The 26,619-nt window shown below is 34.8% G+C and overlaps 1 protein-coding gene across 6 annotated transcripts in view; it reads right to left on the bottom strand.

Annotated features, from left to right (window-relative positions):
• The window catches only part of STXBP5L (syntaxin binding protein 5-like), a 335,496-nt gene that overhangs the window by 203,915 nt on the left and 104,962 nt on the right, over positions 1-26,619 (bottom strand). For all 6 annotated transcript variants that reach the window (XM_010845396.1, XM_010845399.1, XM_010845394.1 and 3 more), the window contains exon 6: positions 5,131-5,265. In XM_010845396.1, the coding sequence (XP_010843698.1) occupies positions 5,131-5,265 (135 nt within the window). The remainder of the gene's footprint in view (positions 1-5,130; positions 5,266-26,619) is intronic.

Here is a 26,619-nt window from a genome sequence, read left to right as displayed (position 1 = left end):
TTAGAAAAAAATCTAGAGTTAAAGTTATTTGTAATAACTTTTTCAGGCTATAGAAGAGATTTTTTTTTTAATTGTAAAAAATAAAAGAACCCTGAAAGTTAGAAGATAACAGAAGTTAAAAGGAAAACTCTCATTTCTCTACATGACTATTAACATTTTGATGTATTTTTTTCTGACTTTTCTCACCAACATTGAATTTTCAAAAACTACCAAGCATTCTTTGCAAAAATTATGGCCATTATAAACTACTTTAAAAAGCAGTTGTGTAGTATGGATTCTGTAAATCTCATAAAAATTGTTTTAGATAGAATTATCAATGAACTTAAATTCATGGGACAGTCATCTAAACAATGCCCAGTAATTCTAAAATCCCTATTTATTTCTCTTCCTCCCATTCATCACAATGGCTTCGTGATAGTTTCTTTTGTGGACTTTCTCTTCCCATATCTTAAATACTGGTATTCCTTTGTATTCTATTCTAGACTGAAATGTATTCCCATATTATATATGATCATGAATTCAAGAGACCACAGGAGCCAGGTAGGTATTGTAAATGAGTTCAATAGGCTGAATAAGAACTGTGCCAAACTGGATAGCACATTGAATGTGAACGTGTTAGTCGTTCAGTCACATCCAACTCTTTGAGATCCCACAGGCTGTAGCCCACCAGGATCCTCCGTCCATGGGATCCTCCATATAAGAATACTGGAATGGGTTGCCATGCCCTTCTCCAGGGGATCTTCCCGACCCAGGGATCGAACCTGAGTCTCCTGCATTGCAGGCAGATTCTTAACCTCCTGAGCCACCAGGGAAGCCCATATGGGAATGATAACACACTACCCACCTACAAAAGGGAAGTTGTTAGTTTCAGTTGATTACTGACTGTCATGCACGAATACTAGACTGGGATTGTTTCATTAGGAATTGTTTTCATGAAAAGCTGGAAATTCAATTTTTCATCTCTATTCTACTAGTTCTTAAATACTGGAAACTAATAATTCAGAATATACTTAAATACTTTGATGGGCAAACAAAACATACCCATGAGTCAAAACTGGTTCATTGTCTACAAGTTTGCTACTTCATTTATATACAATCTCCATGTACAATCTCATATATTCTCATAGTTCCAATGTCTATGTAAATTCTGATGTTATTAGGTTCAGAATATACATATAAAATATTCTGATATATTCCATATACCCCACATCCTTCCATTCTCCCATACCAATTCCATTTGAATAACTTAAAAATACACACAACTCAACCTACCTAAAATTAAGCTCATTATTTTACTCCCAACCTACTTAATCTCCTGCTTTCTTTCACTAAATGACACCTTTGTCTACATAGTTAAGCCAAATACTCACTCAATTCTCTATTATTCTTACATCTTCCCACAAGACCCAAGTATTGCCTCTTCTGTCTTCTAACTATTTCTTTAATGTGTCAGCTTATCTTCACTCCTAAATGCTCCATAATTTTTGCCAAGAACACAGTCTTTTCTCTTTTCAGTGATTTCTCCATGCCTGCATTCAGAGTAGACTTTTTAAGTGCAAGTTTGGTCAAGTGAATTTTTCTCTTAAAACCCTTCAAAACCTAGCTCCTGACCTTAGATGAAGTCTAAATGCTCAAATTGGCTTATAAGACTTTCATACTATGTATCTTTACTATCTTCTCAGCTTTATCTCTTGCCATCCTTTCTCCTAGCCATTCCCAACTAACAAAAATCCTTAAAATTTCTCTTCATGGAACAAAACCTCTCTCACACCCTATCCTTTAACATTTCTGTTTCCTCCCTTGGAAACCCTCTCCCCCAGCTGATTCTCCACTCATCTAACTGAGACTCATCCTTCAGATCTCATGGATGGTAACTTCCTTCACAGATACTTCTCTGAGACCTCACATCTATATTAGGCATCCTTCTTACAAAATTGCAACATTATATTTCCAATATAGTGTAATTGCCTTTTTACTTAATCTCACCTTTATTACACTGGAATCTCCAAGAAGAGAGAAATTATGTCTTCCTAGTTTATACTGGTTTCTAGTTGTGCGACTTCACTTTCACTTTTCACTTGCATGCATTGGAGAAGGAAATGGCAACCCACTCCAGTGTTCTTGCCTGGAGAATCCCAGGGTCGGGGCAGCCTAGTGGGCTGCCGCCATCTATGGGGTCGAACAGAGTCGGACATGACTGAAGCGACTTAGCAGCAGCAGCAGCAGCAGCAGGAGCTAGCTTATCATAGTGCTCAGAAAATATATTTGAAGACTGTAAGCCTTATATTTATTATTTAGTTCTAAACTTCATGTTCAAATTTTTAATCACATGTAGAAAAAATAGGTCCCCCCCTCCTTTTTTTTTTTAAGCTGGGACTGCTCTGCAGAAACACCTATCTCTTTGCTATAACCTGGAATATATTTTCCAATTAAATTTTTTAATGTCACTTTGTTATACTACTATTTTATAAAGACATTATAAAGACTATTTTCTACAGACATTATTGTTTCTACAGACATCACAAAAATGGCCTCCAGTTTCCAAATAACTAACATATACACTATGGGAACACGAACAATTTATAATTATGAGAACTGCCTACAATTACAATTGGGAGACTTCACTGAAAACACAAACAAGCTAAAAAGACAAAACACTGAATGAAAAGTATTTCAAGAACTTAAAATAGAAAATCTCACATCTTAAAGATAATTCTGCATTTCTCACACTTAAAATGTCCTGTTAAAATTTGTGTAAAGTTCTAATTATAAAATGACTCTTCTTAATTAAATACATATTTTATTACTGTCCCAAACTCTCAACACATATTACTAAGTGGTTTGCATTTCCTAATGTATCTCAAGAGGTAGACAGCAATTAAAAGACTGACTGTTTGGGAAGTTGGAAGTTGGGATTTAAAATTATATCTATCTCAGTGGGACTATATTACCATGGAACACACTTTTTGAAATCTGATCTAAATAAAGCAATAAAAAGGAGATAAGGTGGCTACTAATAATTTCTTGAGGATATTTCAAGGTTATTTTCAGAGGTACATACAACTTCATAAAACACTATATTTATATAAATGGGAGATTCTATTCAGAATCACACGTATAAGATATTATGAAAAATAAAAATGCCTTATTTTATTTCTTTAATTTCTGCTAGTTTTATCCTCCTTTATAACATACATTTTAAAATTTTCATTAGTTCAGAAAATATAAAGTATATAGACTATGTAAATACATATGGGTATAAGTCATAGTTCAGGTAGTATTAATCTGAATGATGAAAAGGATTTGTTAAGTAAATGAATATAGAAATAACACTGTAAGAATGGTGAAATATTTGATCTGTTTACAAAAAAATACTTCTTAATTACTTTAACAGCATTGGACTGAACACAAATCTATTACTATTTGTAACTAATAGTAAATTTGTATAAAACCTCTATCTCTCGGGTTTACTTGTGTCTATCAGTATCCCAAAACATTATGAAAACAAGTATTAAGCTGAGCATTGTGTAATGCTTTTATAGACTTAAGATTATAGGGGGGAAAGCCTTTCCCAAATAGCTGAAAAAATAAATACTTTTTGAGAAACACGTAACTGTCTATAGGACAAATGTTTTTAAAAATATATACATAAAATATTAAAATATATATGAACAAAAATCTCATACCAATCATAATTATAAATGAAAGCTTTAAGTCAACAGCACTGTGTATCTATTTATCATACTAATTTTCACTAATGTCATTAGTTATTTAGTAGCCGCTCTGTGGAAATCACCAAAATAAGACAAACATGAAAAAAAAAATGAGCAACAAACAAAGAATTCTGCCCTGAAGCTATTCTTATTCTAATGAGGAAGAGTTACCATTAATTTAAAAAAAGACTCATTAGGACACAATACAAATGGATAATTGTAATAAGAATATAACTACTAATATCCCCTTCTTATCAAGCAATATACATGTACATTGAAATATTGGGAATACGGAATAGTAGATTTATTATGAAAACCAAAGTCAAATTTCATGAAAACAGGCTGTTTTAATCAGAGTTTTAGAGAAAAACAATTATATAACTTAGAATATGTATATGTAAGAGAGCGAATGAGTCAACCTCAAGTTAAACGTACCTTATTAAGGACCTGGATGTACAGAGCATAAATATTTATTAAAGAAAAATAGTTTTCCCAACTAACACACTGACAAGGAGAATTGTTTGTATATATACTACAAAAGATGGCTTTAAATTCCATAAAGTTTCACATCGGAGGGATTTCACATTTTACATGTGCAGAAACGTAAATATCAGTGCCAAAGTGAAAACGGTAATAGCCATCAGCCATATCCAAAAAGCTGTATATATCACAATTAGAACCCAGAAAAATATGTTACTGGGGCAAGCAAAGAATAAGCTGCTGCTGCTGCTGCTGCGTCGTATCAGTCGTGTTGGACTCTGTGTGACCCCATAGACAGCAGCCCACCAGGCTCCCCCGTCCCTGGGATTCTCCAGGCAAGAACACTGGAGTGGGTTGCCATTTCCTTCTCCAATGCATGAAAGGAAAAAGTGAAAGTGAAGTCGCTCAGTCGTGTCCTTCACGACCCCAGGGACTGCAGCCTACCAGGCTCCTCCAACCATGAGATTTTCCAGGCAAGAGTACTGGAGTGGGTTGCCATTGCCTTCTCCAAAAGAATAAGCTATCAGTATTTAAGAACACGTGAACTGACCATGATTATTTTAAATTAAACTATATGTGGTAACAATCCTCTTGCCATTCCCACTGGAAGTGGCTATACTGACTATAAAGAAATGACATGATTTTCATGTATACCTTTTAGAATAAGCCTTACTATTTTACCACAGAGCTTGCATACATAATAGCCCTTGATTATTTATAATATTTGTAAAGGCTAAAATCAGCATCTGTTAATACTTCAATATCTATTTTTAAAAGACTTTATAGTTTTCAATTATTTTAGATGAACATTTCACTCAAATTCATCATAAATTAGCTACTGATGTTTCAAATAACTCTGGAATTTGATATATATATGTACTATATAACTCTAAAAAATATTTAATCCAAATATAGTGGTATTCAAGTTCAAACTTACAGTTCAATTGCCTTGTTCCACATGATAACATATCCAGAAAGAATGAAAGATTCAATATTTACAATATGTGTATTTCCTCTTTCTGTTCCAACATAGAGCCATTTACTCTGGAAAGGTAGATGACAGTAAGTAATTCTGAAAGAAAGAAAATTACAATTAAAATATCTAAGTTTTATATCTGGTCAGCATTAAATTTTCTTTACACTTTTAACAGTGATAGCTATATAAACAATAAAATTTACTATATACTCAGTAGCACTTAATTATTAGCAGAGTTTATAGGGTAAATAACAAGATTATGTCATTAAAAATAATAATGATAAGGCAATCACTATTAAATAAGTGTCTGATATGGACACTGACATATATTATTTCTAATTCTGAAAATAGCACTTCAAGACATATATACAACTTTTCTTTACAAAGAGGAAACTGAGGTCAAGAATTTGTACTTCTACTTGCCTAGGACTGACAGCTAATAAGTGGCAAAACTGGGATTCAAATCCATTACTGTCTGGTTGAAAAATTACTGCATTTCTACAAAGCTATGTTTGGATTTTTATAATAATGTCACTTGAAATAAAAATTAGGTATATATGAAACATAATTTTCAGAGTTCTCAGAGAGACTGTAGCTTTGTCTACATTAAGCAATAAATTATTTACTTTTTTCCTGATGCTTGGCATTTAAATAGTATAAAGAAAACTTGTAAGGTTAGAGATCCATTATACTATTTCTTTATTTTTTTGTCCTGCCTTTATCTTCACAATGGGCTTTCTGACCAATTCTGGGAACTTGTTCCACAGCCAGAGCAACCATGACTCCTATATATGAAATCTGGGTATTTATTAGTCTTCTATTCACAGTATCATCACTTTTTCTAGTTTGGCCTACTTATGCTCCTTAACGACTTTTAAAAAGACATGAGGGATAAGTTCACAGTTATCTTCTTGCCAGAACTTGTTATTAAACCATAATATTTCCTAGAATTTATTTAGAAAAGGAGCTGGCAAACTGTTAGAAAAGAAAAACAGAATTCTGATGTTAAGCAGACAGACCACTATGGAAAAAAAAATGAAAGTGAATGATAAATTCCAAGAAGGATTTCATCTTGTACCTCTTTAGTAATTGAACATGCAGCATGTCAAATTTATATTTTCAATCTGGTTCACTGACTTTCTGTACACCCTTGTGTGTGTGCATGCTCAGTCATGTCCAACTCTTTGCAAGCCCATGGGCTAAATATAGCCTGCCAGGCTCCTCAGTCCATGGGATTTTCCAGGCAAGAACACTGGAGTGGGTTGCCATTTCCTCCTCTAGTGGATCTTCCTGACCTAGGGATCAAACCCATGTGTCTTGCATCTCCCTGCATTGGCCAGGCAGGTTCTTTACAACTGCGTCACCTGCGAAGCCCAAACTATGTATTCAAAAATATCCAGCCGAAGGCACCCAGCACACTAAATTCAAAAACTAGAACTCTTGTTATTACATACACATTTACAGAGTTAGTTGATAATCTAATTAAAATATAACATATATGATATTAAACAATTTTGTTTAAACCTAAAGTCCAGAAGTGCTGTTGCCAAATAAAGTTCTACAGGAAATAACTTAATAGTCATGTTTCTAGTCAATAGACAATCAATTTTCAATTCAATCTATGTAGAAAGAGGAAGCTCATTTTAAAAAGGATTTATGATCACCCTTTCTAAATAATCAATAATCAAATCCCTTACAATTAAACAGTGGAAGTGACAGATTCAAGGGATCAGATCTGATAGAGTGCCTGAAGAACTATGGACAGAGGTTCAGGACACTGTACAGGAGGCAGTGATCAAGACCATCCCCAAGAAAAAGAAATGCAAAAAGGCAAAATAGTTGTCTGAGGAGGCCTTACATATAGCTGAGAAAAGAAGAGAAGCGAAAGGCAAAGGAGAAAAGGAAAGATATACCCATTTGAATGCAGAGTTCAAAGAACTGCAAGGAGAGATAAGAAAGCCTTCCTCAGTAATCAATGCAAAGAAATAGAGGAAAACAACAGAATGAGAAAGACTAGAGATCTCTTCAAGAAAATTAGAGATAATAAGGGAACATTTCATGCAGAGATGGGTGCAATAAAGGACAGAAATGATATGAACCTAACAGAAGCAGAAGATATTATGAAGAGGTGGCAAGAATACACAGAAGAACTGTAAAAAAAAAAAAATCCTCGTGATCCAGATAACTATGATAGTGTGATCACTCACACAGAGCCAGACATTCTGGAATGCAAAGTCAAGTGGGCCTTAGGAAGCATTATTACCAACAAAGCTAGTGGAGGTGAAGGAATTCCAGTTGAGCTATTTCAAATTCTAAAGGTTGCTGCTGTGAAAGTGCTGCACTCAATATGCCAGCAAATTTGGAAAACTCAGCAATGGCCAAAGGACTGGAAAAGGTCAGTCCTTCATTCCAATCCCCAAGAAAGGCAATGCCAAAGAATGTTCAAACTACTACACAATTGTACTCATCTCACATGCTAGCAAAGCAATGCTCAGGCTTCAACATTACATGAACCATGAAATTCCATATGTTCAAGCTAGATTTAGAAAGGGCAGAGGAACCAGAGATCAAATTGCCAACATCTGTTGTCATCAAAAAAGCAAGAGAATACCAGAAAAACATCTACTTCAGTTTTATTGATTATGCCAAAGCCTTTGACTGTGTAGGTCACAACAAACTGTGGAAAATTCTTCAAGAAATGGGGTTACTAGACCACCTTACCTGCCTCCTGAGAAATCTGTATGCAGGTCAAGAAGCAACAATTAGAAACAGACATGGAATAACAGACTGGTTCTAAATTGGGAAAGGAGTACGTCAAGGCTGTATATTGTCACGCTGCTTATTTAACTTATATGTAGAGTACATCATGAGAAACGCTGGACTGGAAGAAGCACAAGCTGGAATCAAGATTGCCGGGAGAAATATCAATAACCTCAGATATGCAGATGATGCCACCCTCATGGCAGAAAGCGAAGACGAACTAAAGAGCCTCTTGATGAAAGTGAAAGAGGAGAGTGAAAAAGCCGGCTTATAACTCAACATTCAAAAAACTAAGATCACAGCATCCAGTCCCATCACTTCATAGCAAACAGATGGGGAAACAGTGGAAACAGTGGCTGACTTTATTTTTTTCAGCTCCAAAATCACTGCAGATGATGATGCTTGCTCCTTGGAAGAAATGCTATGATCAACCTAGACAGCATATTAAAAAGCAGAGACATTACTTTGCTGACAAAGTTCCATCTGGTCAAAGCTATAGTTTTTCTATTAGTTGTGTATGGATATGAGAGTTGGACTATAAAAAAAGCTAAGTGCTGAAGAATTGATGCTTTTGAACTCTTGGGAGTCCCTTGGACTGCAAAGAGACCTAACCAGTCCATCCTAAAGGAAATCAGTCCTGAATATTCATTGGAAGGACTGATGCTGAAGCTGAAATTCGAATACTTTGGCCACCTGATGCAAAGAACTGACTCATTTGAAAAGACCCTGATGCTGGGAAAGATAGAAGGTAGGAGGAGAAGGGGACAACAGAGGATGAGATGGCTGGATGGCATCACTGACTCGATAGACATGAATTTGAGCAAGCTCTGAGAGTTGGTGATGGACATGGAAGCCTGACGTGTTGCAGTCTGTGGGGTTGCAAAGAGTTGGACATGACTGATCAACTGAACTGAACTTTCTGAACCAAAAGAAAGAAAGAAAAAAAAAAACAAAACGCTAATCCCATTAAAATAGACATAAATACAGGAGTTTTGGGCAGAAAAGGAGCTAGCTTAAAGGTTGTATAGTCATTTACATGGTTAAGGAGAAAAGTCTAAGTAATGAGACCTGAACCAAGTGGCAAAATTCCAATACAGACTTTACATTATGTACAAGATCAATAGAATACATGAAGAAGTTCCAAAGAGAATTATAAATATTCCTTGAACCACAGTACTGTATTCCTCATTCTGATTGATAAGAAACTAGACCCTTTATGACAAAAGTGTTTCATCTTATGTCTAATGTCCAACTGATGAGTAGTGGTTAAACAAGAAAGAATTCCAGAATTAATCTGAACCCAATAAAATCACTAATTTGAAAAGACATATGCATCCCTATGTTCACTGACGCATTACTGACAATAGCAAAGATATAGGAGCAACATAAGTGCCCACTAATACATGAATGGATAAAGGAAATGTGATATATACATATACAATGGAAAACTACTCAGTTACCAAATGAATAAAATCTTGCTATTTGTGACAATATGGATGGATCTTTTGTTATGTGAAACAAGTCAGGCAGAAATACACCTATTATATGATTTCACTTAAGTGTGGTATCTCAAAAACAAATCAAATGAACATACAAAACAAATAGTTATATACAGAGAACAAACAGGTTGTTGCTGGAAGAGGGAAGTGGGAAGATGAGAGAAATAGGTGAAGGAAGTGAAGAGGTACAAACTTCTAGCTACAAAATAAATGAGTCATAGGGATGAAATGTAGTCAGTAATGTAATATCTTTGTACAGTGACAGTTAATAACTAAAAGTATTGTGGTGATCATTATATATAGAAATACTGAATCACTGTTCACTCTTTATTGTAATTATCATTTCATGATGCATGTAAATAGTCATTACAGTGTATACTTTAAGACAGCGCCGTATATCCATTTTATCACAGTAAAACTGCAAGGGAAAAAAAAAGAAATTGAAATTTAAGGACAATCACTTACAAAGAGCCAACTACACTTTCCTAAATAAAGCAGCTACTTAAGCTATAGCCAATTCAATAATTCCTTGATTTACTTTCAGGTCTTATCTATAAAAGCCTTGCCCCTAGCTATCTGTGAGCACTCCTAATCACTTCTATTGGCACTGCCCAATTCAAATTGATTTTTGCTCAAATAAACTCTTAAAATTAAAAAAAAGAAAAAGTAATGTGATTTACTTAAGATGATGGACATAAGTGAAGGAGAATACATGATTATACTTGTGCTGTGTATTTGATACCCTGGAGAAGGGAATGGCTATCCACCCTATAAGTGACTAATCAATAGTACTACAGGACTTATTGTACTTAATAATAGCATTTTCATTGATAATTTATTTACTACCACCACCACCTGCAAGATGATTTTCTATTATATATGGACCTTGAAAAAATAATATTGTTCCTATATCCATATTTACTATCATTCTTTCACAGTAAATCACTTAAGATATCCACAGTATTCCTTTCATTTATCCATGTATGCGGCCTTCACTGTACAATTCTTTATAAAAAGTCCTCTCTTGATTACAACATACTTATTCTTTTTCCTTTAAAAATATATTAATAACATCTAACAACAGAGATAAGACAAGTTGACAAGTAAGAAAAACAAAAGTAAAATGTATTAATTGCTATAAAGAGTTCAAAGGAAGGAGGATTTCACTCAATTATGAAATTAATTCAAGTATGAAAATTCCAGAGGAATTTCCAGAAATCAAGGAAAGCTATAGTAGAAAAGTGTACAGTATGTGGATTGAGTCATTAAAGGTCAAAGAACTCTTTAATTTCACATATTTGTTACATGCTGCTGCTGCTAAGTCGCTTCAGTTGTGTCTGACCCTTAGCGACCCCATAGACGCAACCCCATAGACGGCAGCCCACCAGGCTCCCCCGTCCCTGGGATTCTCCAGGTAAGAACACTGGAGTGGGTTGCCATTTCCTTCTCCAATGCATGAAAATGAAAAGTGAAAGTGAAGTCACTCAGTCATGTCCAACTCTTAGCGACCCCATGGACTGCAGCTTACCAGGCTCCTCTGTCCATAGGAGTCTCCAGGCAAGAGTACTGGAGTGGGGTGCCATTGCCTTCTCCGATTTGTTACATACGCATATTAAATAAACAAAATACACACTTCCCAAGATTGAATAATATACAGATCTTTAAAAAATTTTTTGCTGCTCCTCACTTCTGATTTACTGTTATAACTTCTTAAACCATATATAAAAATAAGATATAAATTCCTCATACTTATGGCTCTTATATACACAAAAATAAAAATATGAATAAAACTAAAGTTAGAATTCAAATGACATTAATTTACATGAGTGAGAAATTTTTTTAAAACTTAAAAAACCTCACAATATGGATGATTCTGTCTACACAGGTTGTTTTCAATTTGGTGAGTCTACACTTACTCTGTGCTTCTCTTTTACCACTTAGTACCTTTGAATTCTGTTCCACAGTACACCATCACATAATTTTATAATTATTTGGCATGAATACATGACACATAACCCATAACAATTAAAACGATACTACTTGATGCCAACACAACCATAAAATGCAAATATAACTTCAAATATTAAATTGTATGACAGCATTTTTGCATAAAATGGTTTATTCAAATCATTCAGAATATTTCCATTAGTCTAATTATAAAACAAAAATATTACAATCAGAAATTACTATGGATAATTCACAACCCCAAACTATGCCCACAGATCCTAGTTTGAGAAACACTATCAATACACAAACCAAAAATATACATTTAAAAAGAAAATGGCTTAAAATTATAGAAATTATGTTGTATAAAACAGTGGAAGATTTCAACCTTGTAATGTTTTCCCCCTAAATTCTAATGTAGCTCAATTTTAGTCTAATTTTTTTAATCTACAGTGAAGCTGCTCAGTTGTGTCTGACTCTTTGCAACCCCATGGACTGTAGCCTACGAGGCTCCTCCGTCCATGGGATTTTCCAGGCAAAAGTACTGGAGTGGGTTGCCACTTCCTTTTCCAGGGGGTCTTCCCAACCCAGGCATCGAACCCAGGTCTCCCACATTGCAGGCAGACACTTTACCATCTGAGCTACCAAGGAAGCTTTTAATCTATATTCCAGGTGAAACTTCTAGTATCAAGCATGATGACTCTGGCTCCTGTTCCTTCTAAAATATTTATAATCATTCTTTACAACCTGGTTATACTCAGAGTCAGATGTATGATTCTGCATATTAAAAATACAAATAACAGGGAATGACAATTCAGTAGTTCTGGAGTAATATCTAGGATTACTACTTTAAAACTCTTTCTGGGTGGCTTTGATGCACAATTACAGTTAAGAACCATGAAATTATAACAAGTTTATATTTTTAGTACAGATAAATGTCTCACTAAAATGCATATCCCAGATTCCAGTCACACAAACTGAATCCATGGACCTGGGGAGGAACATTATGACTGATATTTTAATAAATATTTTGCTACTCAACATGAAGTCTGTAGACCAGCAGCATGAATGTCACCCGGAACTTAGCAGAAATTCAGAGTGTCAGGCACAACCCCAGAATTGGAAATGGCATTTTGTGAAGACCCCCCCAGGTGAGTCACACACACATGAAAGTTTAGGTAGCACTCCTCTAGATGATTCTGATAAGATTCATGAACTACATTTTAAGAAATGTAGTTCTGTGGCTGAATGACTGCTGCTTACTTACTCTTCAAATTTTAGGATAAGAACATAAACTACCTAGTTAGTAGTAGGAATGCCACCTTGTAGAAGGGATAACGTGATGTAGTACCCCTGAAACAGCTCATGACGGTTATAATAATGATGATAATAAAAACCCCAATAACACATGTATACCTGTGGCGGATTCATTTCGATATTTGGCAAAACTAATACAATATTGTAAAGTTTAAAAATAAAATAAAATTTAAAAAAAAAACAAAACTCAATAACAGAGGAAAGAGACAGACAGTATTCTCTCAGCATCTGAAGCCAAAGGTTGATATTTAGGAGTTTTAGTTGAAAACCTAAAATCATATAAAAGCAAAAATAAGGAATCAAAATTTGTTTAAGAAAAAAATAACTTTGGACAGCTTGTATCTAGCTAGAATTATAATACAAGAGATAAAACTAATTAGTGAAAATTTGAATTTCATTGTCTTAAAGGTCTTTAATTAACCAGATAGTAAAAAAATTCACTGAATTTTATTGTTCATAATTAGTTGGAAAACAAGTAAGTCAAATTTTAAAAATAAGTCAAATCTTTGCATTCCCATAGGGAATAATAAATGGATTTTTAATGGTTTTTTAATAATAAATGGTTTTTTCACAAATGCAATTCTGGGAAGCTTATTCTCATTCTTCTACAGTGACAGAATTAACATTTTGTATCTAGAATATTTCAATTTCCAAATGAGAGAAGCAAGTTATTAGAAGCCATGTTGGGAGAGTGAGAATGAGTCACAGGTCTGGTCAGGGTGATTAAAGTAGAAGTATAATGGAAGCCATACTCCACCCCAGTAAGATGCCTCTCCCTATCTCACTAAGGCGTTAGTGAAGGCCAACTAGGGAACCTGAACTTCTATTCTCACCAGATAGCAATTAGAGAATACCTGCGCTTCTGCTGCTAAAGCAATGTCAAAACAACCCACCCAAAATCAAAGGTTTAAACAAGGCTTAGGGTATCAGAATATTATACTGGAAATGTTCAACTTGAAATAAAAAATCATGCATATCAAAAAAAAAGAAAGAAAAATTTCAACGGGAATGTATGAAAAATAGCTACCAATATGAAGATGATACAGATGTTAGAATTTACTGATAAATATTTAAAAGGAAGTATCGTAAAAATGGAACAATTATGAATAAAATAAAATGAAAAAAGTAGAAAGTATCAGCAAAGAAACGGGAGTATAAAGAAGAACCAAATACAAATTTCACTACTGAAAAGTACAATAAAGAAAATACTTTTAAAAAAGAATATATTTAAACCTACAGATAAACTGAACAGCAGAATGGAGGAAACAGAAGAAAGAGTCAGTGAACTCAAATATAAAACATTTATCCAATCTGTAAAGCAGAAAGTAGATGTTAAAAAAAAATCAGAGACTCAAAGACCTGTGGGACAAAAACAAAAGATCTAAAAATTATGTTATCAGTTTCCCAGAAGGAAAGGATGGGACTGAAAAAGTAGTCCAAAAATGTTTAAAACCTTTCCAAAATTGGTAAAAGTCAAAACAAAGGATTCATAAAACTGAAAAAAACCCCAAAACCCAAAAGGATAAACCCAAAGAAATAAAACCAAGACAGATCATAACCAAACATCTGAAAACTAAAAAAGAAAAGAAAAACACCTTGAAGGTGCCAAGAGAAAACAGCACTTACAGGGGGAACATTCCAATGATAGTAGATTTCTCATCAGAAAACAGGGAGCCAAAAGGAAGTAGAGCATTGCTCAAGGGTATAAAGAAAAGAACTGTCAACCCAGAATTCTATCCACACCAAATATATTTCTAGTTTTATTAAAAATGAAGGAAAACCAAGAAATTGTCACTAAAATATCAACTCAAAGAGAATAGTTAAAGGGAATTTACTTAAGAAAAATGAATGATAAAAAAGGAATATCTGAATATCAAGTGTGAATAAAAATAACAAAAAGTAAAAATATGAGTAAGTATAATGTATTTTCATTCTCTTGAATTCCCTAAATTATGTTTGACAATTGGAAAAAAATTATAACACAGTCTGATTTGGTTCTAAATATAGAGAAGGAAAATTTATTATAAATGAGGGAAATACAGGGAAATAAAAAAATTGGTCTTTATACTTCATTCAAACTGTGAAAATGCAAAAGCAAAAGACTGTGATAATTTGTTTACATATAATGAAGCACCTACAGCAACCTCTAAAGAAAGGAAGTGATACAAAGAAACACTAAAAAATAAAGATATATAAATGAAATTCTGAAAAAAAATTAAAAACAGAACAGCAAGAGAAAAAATACCAAGTGAAAAATAGATTTTCTCCAACAAGCAGACTACAAAAAATAAAATGAGATCTTAAGTCCTGAGGTATCAATTACAGAAAATATAAACACCAACTAAAATACACAGATTGACAGACCGAGTTTAAAAAAAAAAAACAACCCAACTATACACTGTCTACAAGAAACTTTACTTATATTGAGCTAACAAGAAGGACAAGCTATACCGCACAAACATTAATCAAAAGAAAGAAGAATAAGTTATATAATATCAAATTATAAAGAGTTCTGAGGCAAGAAAATAACTAGAGAGACATAATGTAAAGATAAAATATCAGTCCACCAAGAAGAAATAACAATCCCAAATGTGTGTGCATACATCAAACAACAGGTTGCAAAATACATGAAGCAAAAACTGATAAAACTGAAAAGAAAAAAAGAATTTATGATTCTAGTAGGAGACTTCAACACCTGTCTCTAGAAAATCAGTAAGGATACAAAAGAACTCAATATAGCCATGAGCCAACAGGAAGTAATCAACATTTATAGATTAATCTACCAAACAACAGCAAAATAGACATTCTATCCTAGAAGTCACAAAAAAACATATACTAAGACAGATGAGATCCTGGGTTAAAAAACAAACCTCAGTAAATAACATAATTCAGGTCATATAGAATGTGTTATCTAAACACAATGGAATCAAACAAGAAATCAACAGAAGAACGATAACAGGAAAAATCTTCAAACATTTAGAATCAAGCAACATATGTGTAATCCATGGGCCTAAGAAGTCATCACAAGTGAATTCAAAAAATACACTGAACTGAATGACACTGGAAATGCAATATATCAAAACAGGTGAGAGCTTAGATATTGACTTGAAACTTTTCCTAAAGCAACACCAAAAGGGAATTTATAGCACTGAATATTTATGTTACAAAAAAGGAAAAAGTTTCAAATCAGTGTCTAATCTCCCACTCTAAAGAACCTAGAAAAATAAGAGCAAAAGAAATCCAAACCAAGTAGACAAAAAATAATAATAAAAGAGCAGAAATTATGAAATTGAAAACAGTAAAACAATGGAGATATAAAGCTAAGGTATAAATTTAAAAACAATTCTAGAACTTGAGTGCTAAAATCTACAAAACACAGATGAAAGATATAAGTAAACAAAGTGTGTTCATGAATTTTAATACTCAACATTGTAAAAATGTCAATTTATATTTTTATAAAACTCTGGCATAGTATTTTTATAGATTCTGTTGACATGCTTATTTAAAATTTATATGAAAGGCAAAGGAACAAGAATAACTAAAGCCAACTGTGTAATTCATAATCAATGAAACAAAAAGCAATTCCTTGAAAAGTTCAATAAAACAGAAAAATCTCTGGCAAAACTGACAAGAAAAAAAGATAGGAAAGACAATTTACCAATATTAGGAATTAAAAAGGAATATTACTGTAGATTATACAAAGTTAAATATGATAGTAACAATTTTACAAAGTATATCTGACAACTTATTAAGTGAACTAATTCCTCAAAAAAGCAAAAATCAGAGCAATTCCCCAAATCTGAAGTAGACAGATTAGTCCCTATAACTACTAACAAATTTTAATTTATAATTTTTAAACTTCCAGAAAAGAAATCTTCAGCCCCATGTGGTTTCAGAAGAGAATTCTATCGAATACTTAAAGAAAAACTATCACCAATTGTAACAATCTCTTCCAGAAAATACAAGAGGGAAAACTTTCCAAGTCATTCTATAAAGACAGGATTACCTGAAAGTGAACTCGAGTGAGGACAATATAATAAAGAAAACCGTAAGTAAGTTTTACTTGTCATTTTAACTTATTGAAGCTGGGAAGAGGGAGAAAACTATGCACCAATAATCCTCATGGATACTGGTGTAAAAGTCCTTAACAAAAGATTATCCAATAGAATACAGCAATATATAAAAAGACCAACAGAGGCTTATTCCAGGAATGCAAGGCTAACTCAATATTGGGAAATCAGCCAATGTAATTCATCATATAACAGTTTAAAAGAGATAGATAACATGATCGTATCAATTGATGCAGAAATAGATTTGACAAAATTCAACACTCATTCACATTAACAGCAAAAATAGTATTAGAGAGTACTCTCTCAACTTCATAAAGATCAGCTTCCCAAAGCCTACAAGAACATGTTTAGTAGTGAAATAATGAATGCTTTCCTCCCTAAAGATCAAGAACAAGACAGCATGGCTTTTCTCATCCTTCTCATCCTTCTTCTTAAACATAGTTTGAGGAAGTTCCAGCCAATGCAAGAAAGCAAGAAAAAGAAATAAAGGCATGTAATGCATAAAACTTCCCTGTTTGCAGATAATATGCTGGTCAACATAGAAAATCCTAAGAAATCTGCAAAGAAACTCATAGAGTTAATAAGTTCAGTAATGTTGCAGCATACAAGATAAACATACAAAACTCAGTTGTATTTCTATCTACAAGCAATGAACATGTAGAAGCTGAAAACTGAAATGCAACACCACTTAAAATCACTCAAAATATGATATACTGAGATATAAATCTAAAAACAATTACAGAACTCGAGTGCTAAAATCTACAAAACCCAGATGAAAGAAAAGATATAAGTAAACAAATTGTGTTCATGAATTTTAATACTCAACATTGTAAAAAAACATCAGTTTACATTTTTATAAAACTCTGGCAAAGTATTTTTGTAGATTTTGTTGACATGCTTATTTTAAAATTTATATCAAAAGGCAAAGGAACAAGAATAACTAAAGCAATTGTGCAAAAGAAGAATGAAGTGGGAGGAAACTGCCTACCCAATTTTAAGACCATATTTATCTACAGTAAATAAGACTGTGTTGTATTTGCAGAGGGATAAAAAGATAGACCTGGAGAAGGCAATGGCACCCTACTCCAGTACTCTTCCCTGGAAAATTCCATGGATGGAGGAGCCTGGTGGGCTGCAGTCCATGGGGTCGCTAAGAGTTGGACACGACTGAGCGACTTCGCTTTCACTTTTCACTTTCACACATTGGAGAAGGAAATGGCAACCCACTCCAGTGTTCTTGCCTGGAGAATCCCAGGGACAGGGGAGCCTGGTGGGCTGCCATCTATGGGGTCACATAGAGCTGGACACGACTGAAGCGACTTAGCAGCAGCAGAAGCAAAAAGATATACCAATGCAACAGAATAAAAAACACAGAAAAATAAACCCATTTAATAGGTCCAAATGACTTTTGACAAATTTGGAAGGCAATTCAATGAAAGAAGGTCAACAAATAGTACTAAAGAACTGGATATCTTCTGAGACAAAATTGAATCTCTACCTAAACTTCAAACATTATACAAAAACTAACTTGAAGAAGACCATACATTTATATTTACATGTAAAATATAAAACTCTACCAAAACAGGAGAAAATCCTTGGGATCTTGGATGAAGTAGTAAGTTCACAGATTTGATCTAAAAGTGAGTGATCCATAATGACAGAACTAATAAATTGTGCTTCATCAAAGTATAAAACATCTTCTATACAAAAGAATCTTTTATGAGCATCAAAATAGAAGCTACAGACTGGAGAAAATATTTACAAATCACACATCCAACAAAAGACTAGTATTTAGAATGAATTTTTAAATGCTCAGAACTTAATGGTTAAAAATAAAAATACATGAGAAAGTGCTGACAAATGGAAAATCAATTTTATTGGACCCAGAAGAGAAGTGAAATCTTGGAACAAACTACAACTTCAAAATTTCTATATAAGAAGGAGTTCTTAGGGAAACCAAAAAACAAGGGAGACAAAATCAAGAACACTAGAAAAATCTGAAGCTTCTGGTACCCACAGCCACAGCAAACATCGATACAGCCTAACTTCTTATTGTGTCAACATAAAACCTGACATTAAAGGCCTATCTAGGGAATTCCTGGGTGGTCCAGTGGCTAAGACTCTGCACTCTCAAAACAGGGGGCCTGGGTTTGATCCCTGGTCAGGGAACTAGATCCCATGTGCCATGACTAAGACCCTATGCAGCCAAATAAGTAATTTTTTTAAAGGCCTATATACCTCAAGTCAGAGAAGGCAATGGCACCCCACTCCAGTTCTTTTGCCTAGAAAATCCCATGGACGGTGGAGCCTGGTAGGCTGTAGTCCATGGGGTAGCTAGAGTCGGACACGACTGCACAACTTCACTTTGACTTTTCACTTTCATGCATTGGAGAAGGAAATGGCAACCCACTCCAGTGCCTGGAGAATCCCAGGGACGGGGAAGCCTGGTGGGCTCCCGTCTATGGGGTCGCACAGCGGACACGACTGAAACAGCAGCAGCAGCAGCATACCTCAAGTACTGAAACTCCAATACTTTGGCCACCTGATGCGAAGGGCTGACTCATTTCAAAAGACCCTGATGCTGGGAAAGATTGAGGGCAGGAGGAGAAGGGAATGACAGAGGATGAGATGGTTGGATGGCATCACCAACTCAATGGACATGATTTTGGGTAAACTCTGGGAGTTGGTGATGGACAGGGAGGCCTGGCGTGCTGTGGTTCATGGGGTCACGAAGAGTTGGACACAACTGAGTGAATGAACTGAACCGAACCTCAAGTACTATTACCCAATATACATGTCAAGCTTTCAACAAAAAATTACAAGGCATGCTAAAAAGCAAGAGAAAACATATGAAGAGACAAAGGAACATCAGAACCAGGCTCAGATGTGACAAAAATAATATATTTAGCTAAGAAATTTTAAATAACCATGATTAATATTTTAAGTGCTCTAGAAGAGACAGCAAAGGATATGAAAGATAGGTAATGTAAGCAAAGAGATAAAAAACAACAACATTTCAAATGGAAATGTTAGATACGAAACCCATTGTAAAGAAAATAAAGAATGCATTTTGATGACTTAGTCAACATGGTCAAGTTAACAATCAATGAACTTGAACACAGGTTATTAGAATCTTTCAAAACTTATATACAAGAAGAAAAAAAAAAAAGAGGCAAGAGGAGAATACCCAAGAACTGTGGGATAGTTTCAGAAGGTGCAACATACATATAAATGGAAGACCAGAAAAGAGAATTGAATAGAAGTATTTGAAGCAAAAATGGCTAAGAACTTCCCCAAATTAAAGACAAACATCAAATAACAGATCCAGGAAGCTTAGAGACACCTGGGAGGCAAAAATATACAAAATCTACACTTAAGTATACCATACACTAACTGCAAAAAACCAACAACAAAGAGAAAATCTTGAATAAATCCAGGGGTGGAGGGAAAGCTCCTTACCTAAACACTTATAGAGAAAAAAGGATAATAATTAGAGTAGATGTCTCATCATAAACCATGCAAGAAAGAACTAAAGTGGAGTGAAACAAAGTGCTGATAGGAAAAAAAAAAAAAACCTCATCAACCTAGATTTGTATGTCTGAAGAAAAGATGCTCCAAGTATGAAGAAATAAAGACACTCTCAGAGTGCAGCCACTATGGAAATTTCTCAAAAAATTAAGAATACAACTACCATATGATCCAGAAATTCCACTCCTGGGTATATATCCAAAAAAAAAAAAAAATGCAAACCACTAATTTGAAAAGATATACACACCTCAATCTTCATAGTAGCACTATTTACAATAGCCAAGAAATGAAAGCAACCCAAGTGTCCATCAACAGATGAACTAATAAAGAAGATATGATACACACACACAGACACAATGGAATATTACTCAGATATAAAGAGTGAAATTTTGCCACTTGTAGCAATGTGTCTGGATCTAGAGAATATTATGCTTAGTGAAATAGAGAAAGACAAATATTGTATGTTATCACTTTTATGTGGAATCTTAAAAAAATAATACAAACAAATGTATACAGTAAAGTAGAAACAGACTCATAGGAAACAAACTAGTGATTACAATGGGCGGATAGGGAAGGTAGGAGGGGCAAATTAGAGACACGGGATTAAGAGATACAAATTACTATGTATAAAATAGATAAGCAACAAGGAAATACTATATAGAAGAGGGAATTAGTGTTATTACCTTGCAATATTTTTTAATGGAGCATCATCTATAAAAAATACCGAATCACTATACTGTAGACTTAAAATTAATATAATACTGTAAATCAACTATAATTTTAAAGTCTCCGAAAAATTTTTTAAATTAAAAATCCTGGGAGATGGAAGATGGTGGAGGAGTAAGATGTGGAGATCACCAGCCTCCCCACAAATACATCAAAAACTCATCAAGATATGGAACAACTCCTACAAAGCAACCTCTAGGCAACAGCAAAAGACCCAGGCTTCCAGGGGGACAGGTTAAGCTCCCTAAAATGAGGTAGGAGAGAGCAAGGAGACATAAAAATGGAAAAGACAGAGAACTTCTGGGCAGCTTGTGCCCCAAGGGAGGGAGGGAGCCCTGAAATAGGAGTTCCCATGCACAGGGACACATCTTCACAGGTGGGCCCAAACCAGGCAAATCAGGGACTTGGAGGGCAATAAACATAATTTAGAATAATGACAGTGAAGATGCTCTGAAGACTTGAAAATAGAATAGAGAAAATGTAAGAAGCATTTAACAGTTAATACAATCACCAAGGACACAGAAGAAATAAAGAAAAAACAAACAGAGATGAATAACACAATTACTGAAATTAAAAATACTCTACAAGGAACCAATAGCAGAATAACTGAGGCAGAGGAATGGATAAGTGAGCTGGAGGATAGAATATTGGAAATAACTGTAGAAGAGCAGAATAAAAGGGAAGGAATGAAAAGAATTGAGGAAAGTCTCAGACAATATTTGGGACAATATTCAATGCACCAACATTTGAGTTATAGGGGTCCCAGAGAAAGAAAAGAAAAAGAAAGGCACTAAGAAAATTTTTGAAGAAACTATAGTTGAAAACTTCCCCCAAATGGGAAAGGAAATAGTCAATCAAGTCCAAGTAGTGCAGAGAATCCCCTACAGGTTAAACCCAAGGAGAAACACGTTGAGACTCATATTAATCAAGCTAACAAAGATTAAGCACAAAGGAAGAATATTAAAAGCAGCAAGAGAAAAGCAACAAATAACATACAAGGGGAAAACCATATGATTAACAGCAGATCTTTCAGCAGAAACTCTACAGGCTAGAAGGAAATGGCAGGATATATTTAAAGTACTGAAACAGAAAAACCCACAACTACAATGACTATACCCAGAAAAGATCTCATTCAAAATTGATGCAGAAATCAAAAGCTTTACAGACAAGCAGAAGTTAAGAGAATTCAGCACCACCAAACCAGCCTGCAACAATACGAAAGGCACTTACATAGCCAGTAAACACAAAAGACAGACCTACAAAAACAAAACAATCAAGAAAATGCCAATAGAAACGTATATATCAATAATTACCTCAAATATTAATGGAATAAATGCACCAGCCAAAAGATACAGACTGACTGAGTGGATACAAAAATAAGACTCATATATACACTGCCTACAGGAGACCCACTTTAGACCTAGAGACACAAACAGACTGAAAGTAAAAGGATGGAAAAAGATATTCCATGCGAATGGAAACCAAAAGAAAGCTGGAGTGCCAACCCTTATTTCAGAAAAAATAGACTTTAAAATAAAGAATATCATAAGAAACAAAGAAGGACGCTACATAATGATCAAGGGATCAATCCATGAAGACATAACAATTGTAAATGTCTATGCACCCAACAGAGGAGCACCTCAATACATAAGGCAAACACTAACAGGCATAAGAGGAGAAACTGACAGCAACACAATAATAGTAGGGGACTTTAACACCCCACTTTCACCAATGGACAGATCATCAAAACAGAGAATCAATAAGGAAACACAAACCTTAAATGAAACATTAGACCAAATGGACCTAACTGATATCTTCAGGACTTTCTGTAGAAGAATACACTTTCTTTTCAAGTGCACATGGAACATTCTCCAGGATAGACCACATCTTGGGCCACAAATCAAGCCTCAGTAAATTTAAGAAAACTGAAATTGTACCAAGTATCTTCTCTGACCACAAGGCTGTGAGACTAGATATCAACTACAGGAAAAAAAGAGCAAAAACACCAAATTCATGGAGATTAAACAATACATTACTAAATAACAAAAATATTACTGAAGAAATAAGAAAAGAAATCAAAAGATTCCTAGAAACAAATGACAATGAAAACACGATGACCCAAAATCTATGGGACTCAGCAAAAGCAGTTCTAAGAGGGAGGTTTATGGTGACACAATCATACCTCAGGAAGCAAGAAAAGCATTGACTAGACAGCCTAACTCTACACCTAAAGCAGCTGGAAAAAGAAAAACAAAAACAAAAAAACAAAGTCAGTAGAAGGAAGGAGATAAATCAGAACAGAAATAAATGAAAAAGAAATGAAGAAAACAATAGCAAATATTAATAAAACTAAAAGCTGGTTCTTTGAGAAGATAAACAAAATTGACAAACCACTAGCCAGAAACATCAAGAAAAAAAGGCAGAAAAATCAAATCAATAAAATTAGAAGTGAAAAAGGAGAGGTTACAACTGACAACACAGAAATACAAAGGATCATAAGAGAATATTATGAGCAATTATATGCTAATAAAACGGACAACCTAGAGGAAATGGACAGATACTTAGAAAAGATGAGCCTCCCAAGACAGAACCAGGAAGAAATAGAAATTATGAGCAACCCAATTACAAATACTGAAATTGAAACAGTAACCAAAAATCTCCCCAAAAACAAAAGCTGAGGGCCAGATGGCTTCACAAGGGAAATCCATCAAACATTTAGAGAAGAGCTAATGCCTGTTTTTCTGAATGTCTTCCAAAAAACTGCAGAGGAAGGAACACTTCCAAACTCATTCCACAAAGCCACAATCACCCTGACACCAAAACCAGGAAAAGACAACACAAAAAAAGAAAATTACAGGCCAATATCACTGATGAACACAGATGCATAAATCCTCAACAAAAGTCTAGCAAACAGAATTTAACACATTAAAAAGCTCATATACCATGATCCAGTTGGATTTATTCCAGGGATGCAAGGATTCTTCAATATATGCAAATCAATCAATGTGATATACCATACCAACAAACTGAAAGATAAAAATGATATGATCAACTCAATAGATGCAGAAAAAGCCTTTGACAAAATCCAGCATCCAATTATGATAAAAACACTTCCAAAAATGGGCATAGAAAGGAACCTACCTCAACATAGTCAAGGTCATATGTGAAAAGCCTACAGCAAACATTATTCTCAATGGTGAAAAACTAAAACCTTTCCCTCTAAGATCAGGAACAAGACAAGGGTGTCCACTCTCACCACTATTATTCAACATAGTTTTGGAACTCCTAGATATGGCAATTAGAGAAGAAAAACAAATAAAAGCAATCCAGATTGGAAAAGAAGAAGTAAAACTCTGTTCGCAGATGACGTGGTACTATATATAGAAAACCCAAAAGAAACTATCAGAAAACTACTAGAGCTAATCAGCAAATTCAGAAAGTTGTGGGATACAAGGTCAATACACAGAAATCACTTACACTCTTACATACTAACAATGAAAAATCAGAAAGAGAAATTAAGGAATCAATACCATTCACCATTGCAACAAAAAGAATTAAATATCTAGGAATAAACCTACTTAAGGAAACAAAAGACCTGTATATGGAAAGCTGTAAGACACTAATGAAAGAAATCAAAGATGACATAAACAGATGGAGAGACATTCCATTTTCCTGGGTAGGAAGATTCAATATTGTGAAAATGACTATACTACCAAATGCAATCTACAGATTCAATGTGATCCCTATCAAATTACCAATGACTTTTTTCACAGAACTAGAACAAAAAGTTTCACAATTCATATGGAAACACAAAAGACCCTGAATAGCCAAAACAGTCTTGAAAAAGAAGAATGGAGCTGGAGGAATCAACTGTCCTGACTTCAGACTATACTACTACAGTCATCAAGACAGTATGGTACTGGCACAAAAACAGAAATATAGACCGATGGAACAAGATAGAGAACCCACAGATAAACCCATACACCTATTTTTGACAAAGGAGGAAAGAATATACAATGGGGCAAAGACAGCCTCTTAGATAAGTGGTGCTGGGAAAACTGGACAGCTACATGCAAAAGAATGAAATCAGATCACTACCTAATGTCATACAAAAAGATAAACTCAAAATGGATTAAAGACCTAAATATAATACCAGAAACTATTAAAATCTTTTAGGAGAACATAGGCAGAACACTCGATGACATAAATCAAAGCAAGATCTTCTATGATTCACCTCCTAGAGTAATGGAAAAAAAAAAAGAACAAATGGGACCTAATTAAACTTAAAAGCTTTTGCAAAGCAAAGCTAATCAACTTTACTTCAATTTAAAAACAAAAATTTTAAGTACTAAAAAAAAAATTCTTTGCTAGTAATGCTGTATGGTGGCAAGAATACATAGAAGAACTGTACAAAAAAATATCTTAATGGCCCAGATAACCACAATGGTATGATCACTCACCTAGAGTCAGACATCCTAGAGTGTGAAGTCAAGTGGGCCTTAGGAAGCATCACTACAAACAAAGCTAGCAGAGGTGATGGAATTCCAGTTGAGCTATTTCAAATCCTAAAAGATGATGCTGTGAAAGTGCTGCACTCAATATGCCAGAAATTTTGGAAAACTCAGCAGTGGCCACAGGACTGGAAAAGGTCAGTTTTTGTTCCAATCCCAAAGAAAGGCAATGCCAAAGAATGTTCAAACTACTGCACAGTTGCACTCATCTTACACACTAGTAAAGTAATGCTCAAAATTCTCCAAGCCAGGCTTCAACAGTACATGAACTATGAACTTCCAGATGTTCAAGCTGGATTTAGAAAAGGCAGAGGAACCAGAGAGCAAATTGTCAACATCCGTTGGATCATCAGAAAAGCAAGAGAGTTCCAGAAAAACATCTACTTCTGCTTTATTGACTATGCCAAAGCCTTTAACTGCACAATTGCACTCATTAGGCAATGGCACCCTACTCCAGTACTCTTGCCTGGAAAATCCCATGGATGGAGGAGCCTGGTAGGCTGCAGCCCATGGGGTCTCGAAGAGTCAGACACGACTGAGCGACTTCCCTTTCACTTTTCACTTTCATGCATTGGAGAAGGAAATGGCAACCCACTCCAGTGTTCTTGCCTGGAGAACCCCAGGGACGGGGGAATCTGGTGGGCTTCCGTCTATAGGGTCGCACAGAGTCGGACACGACTGAAGCGACTAAGCAGCAGCAGCAGCACATGCTGAAGTGAAGTGAACTCGCTCAGTCATGTCCGACTCTTTGCAACCCCGTGGACTGTAGCCGGCCAGGCTCCTCTGTCCGTGGGATTCTCCAGGCAAGAATACTGGAGTGGGTTGCCATTTCCTTTTCCACATGCTAGTAAGGTTATGTTCAAAATCCTTCAAGTTAGGCTTCAGCGGTATGTGGATTGAGAACTTCCAGATGTACAAACTAGGTTTAGAAAAGGCAGAAGAACCAGAGATCAAATTGCCAACATCCACTGGATCACAGAGAAAGCAACAGTGTATAAATGTTCCCTTTTCTCCACACCCCAAACATTTGTTATATCTTGTGCTTAGTCACTCAGTCGTGTCCAATTCTCTGCAACTCCATGGATTGTAGCCTGC

The sequence above is a fragment of the Bison bison genome, unplaced genomic scaffold, assembly GCF_000754665.1.
Source record: "Bison bison bison isolate TAMUID 2011002044 unplaced genomic scaffold, Bison_UMD1.0 scf7180017864215, whole genome shotgun sequence".
Classification (NCBI taxonomy): domain Eukaryota; kingdom Metazoa; phylum Chordata; class Mammalia; order Artiodactyla; family Bovidae; genus Bison; species Bison bison.
Note: the sequence above shows the minus strand (reverse complement) of the source record. Positions and strands in the feature narration are given on the sequence as shown.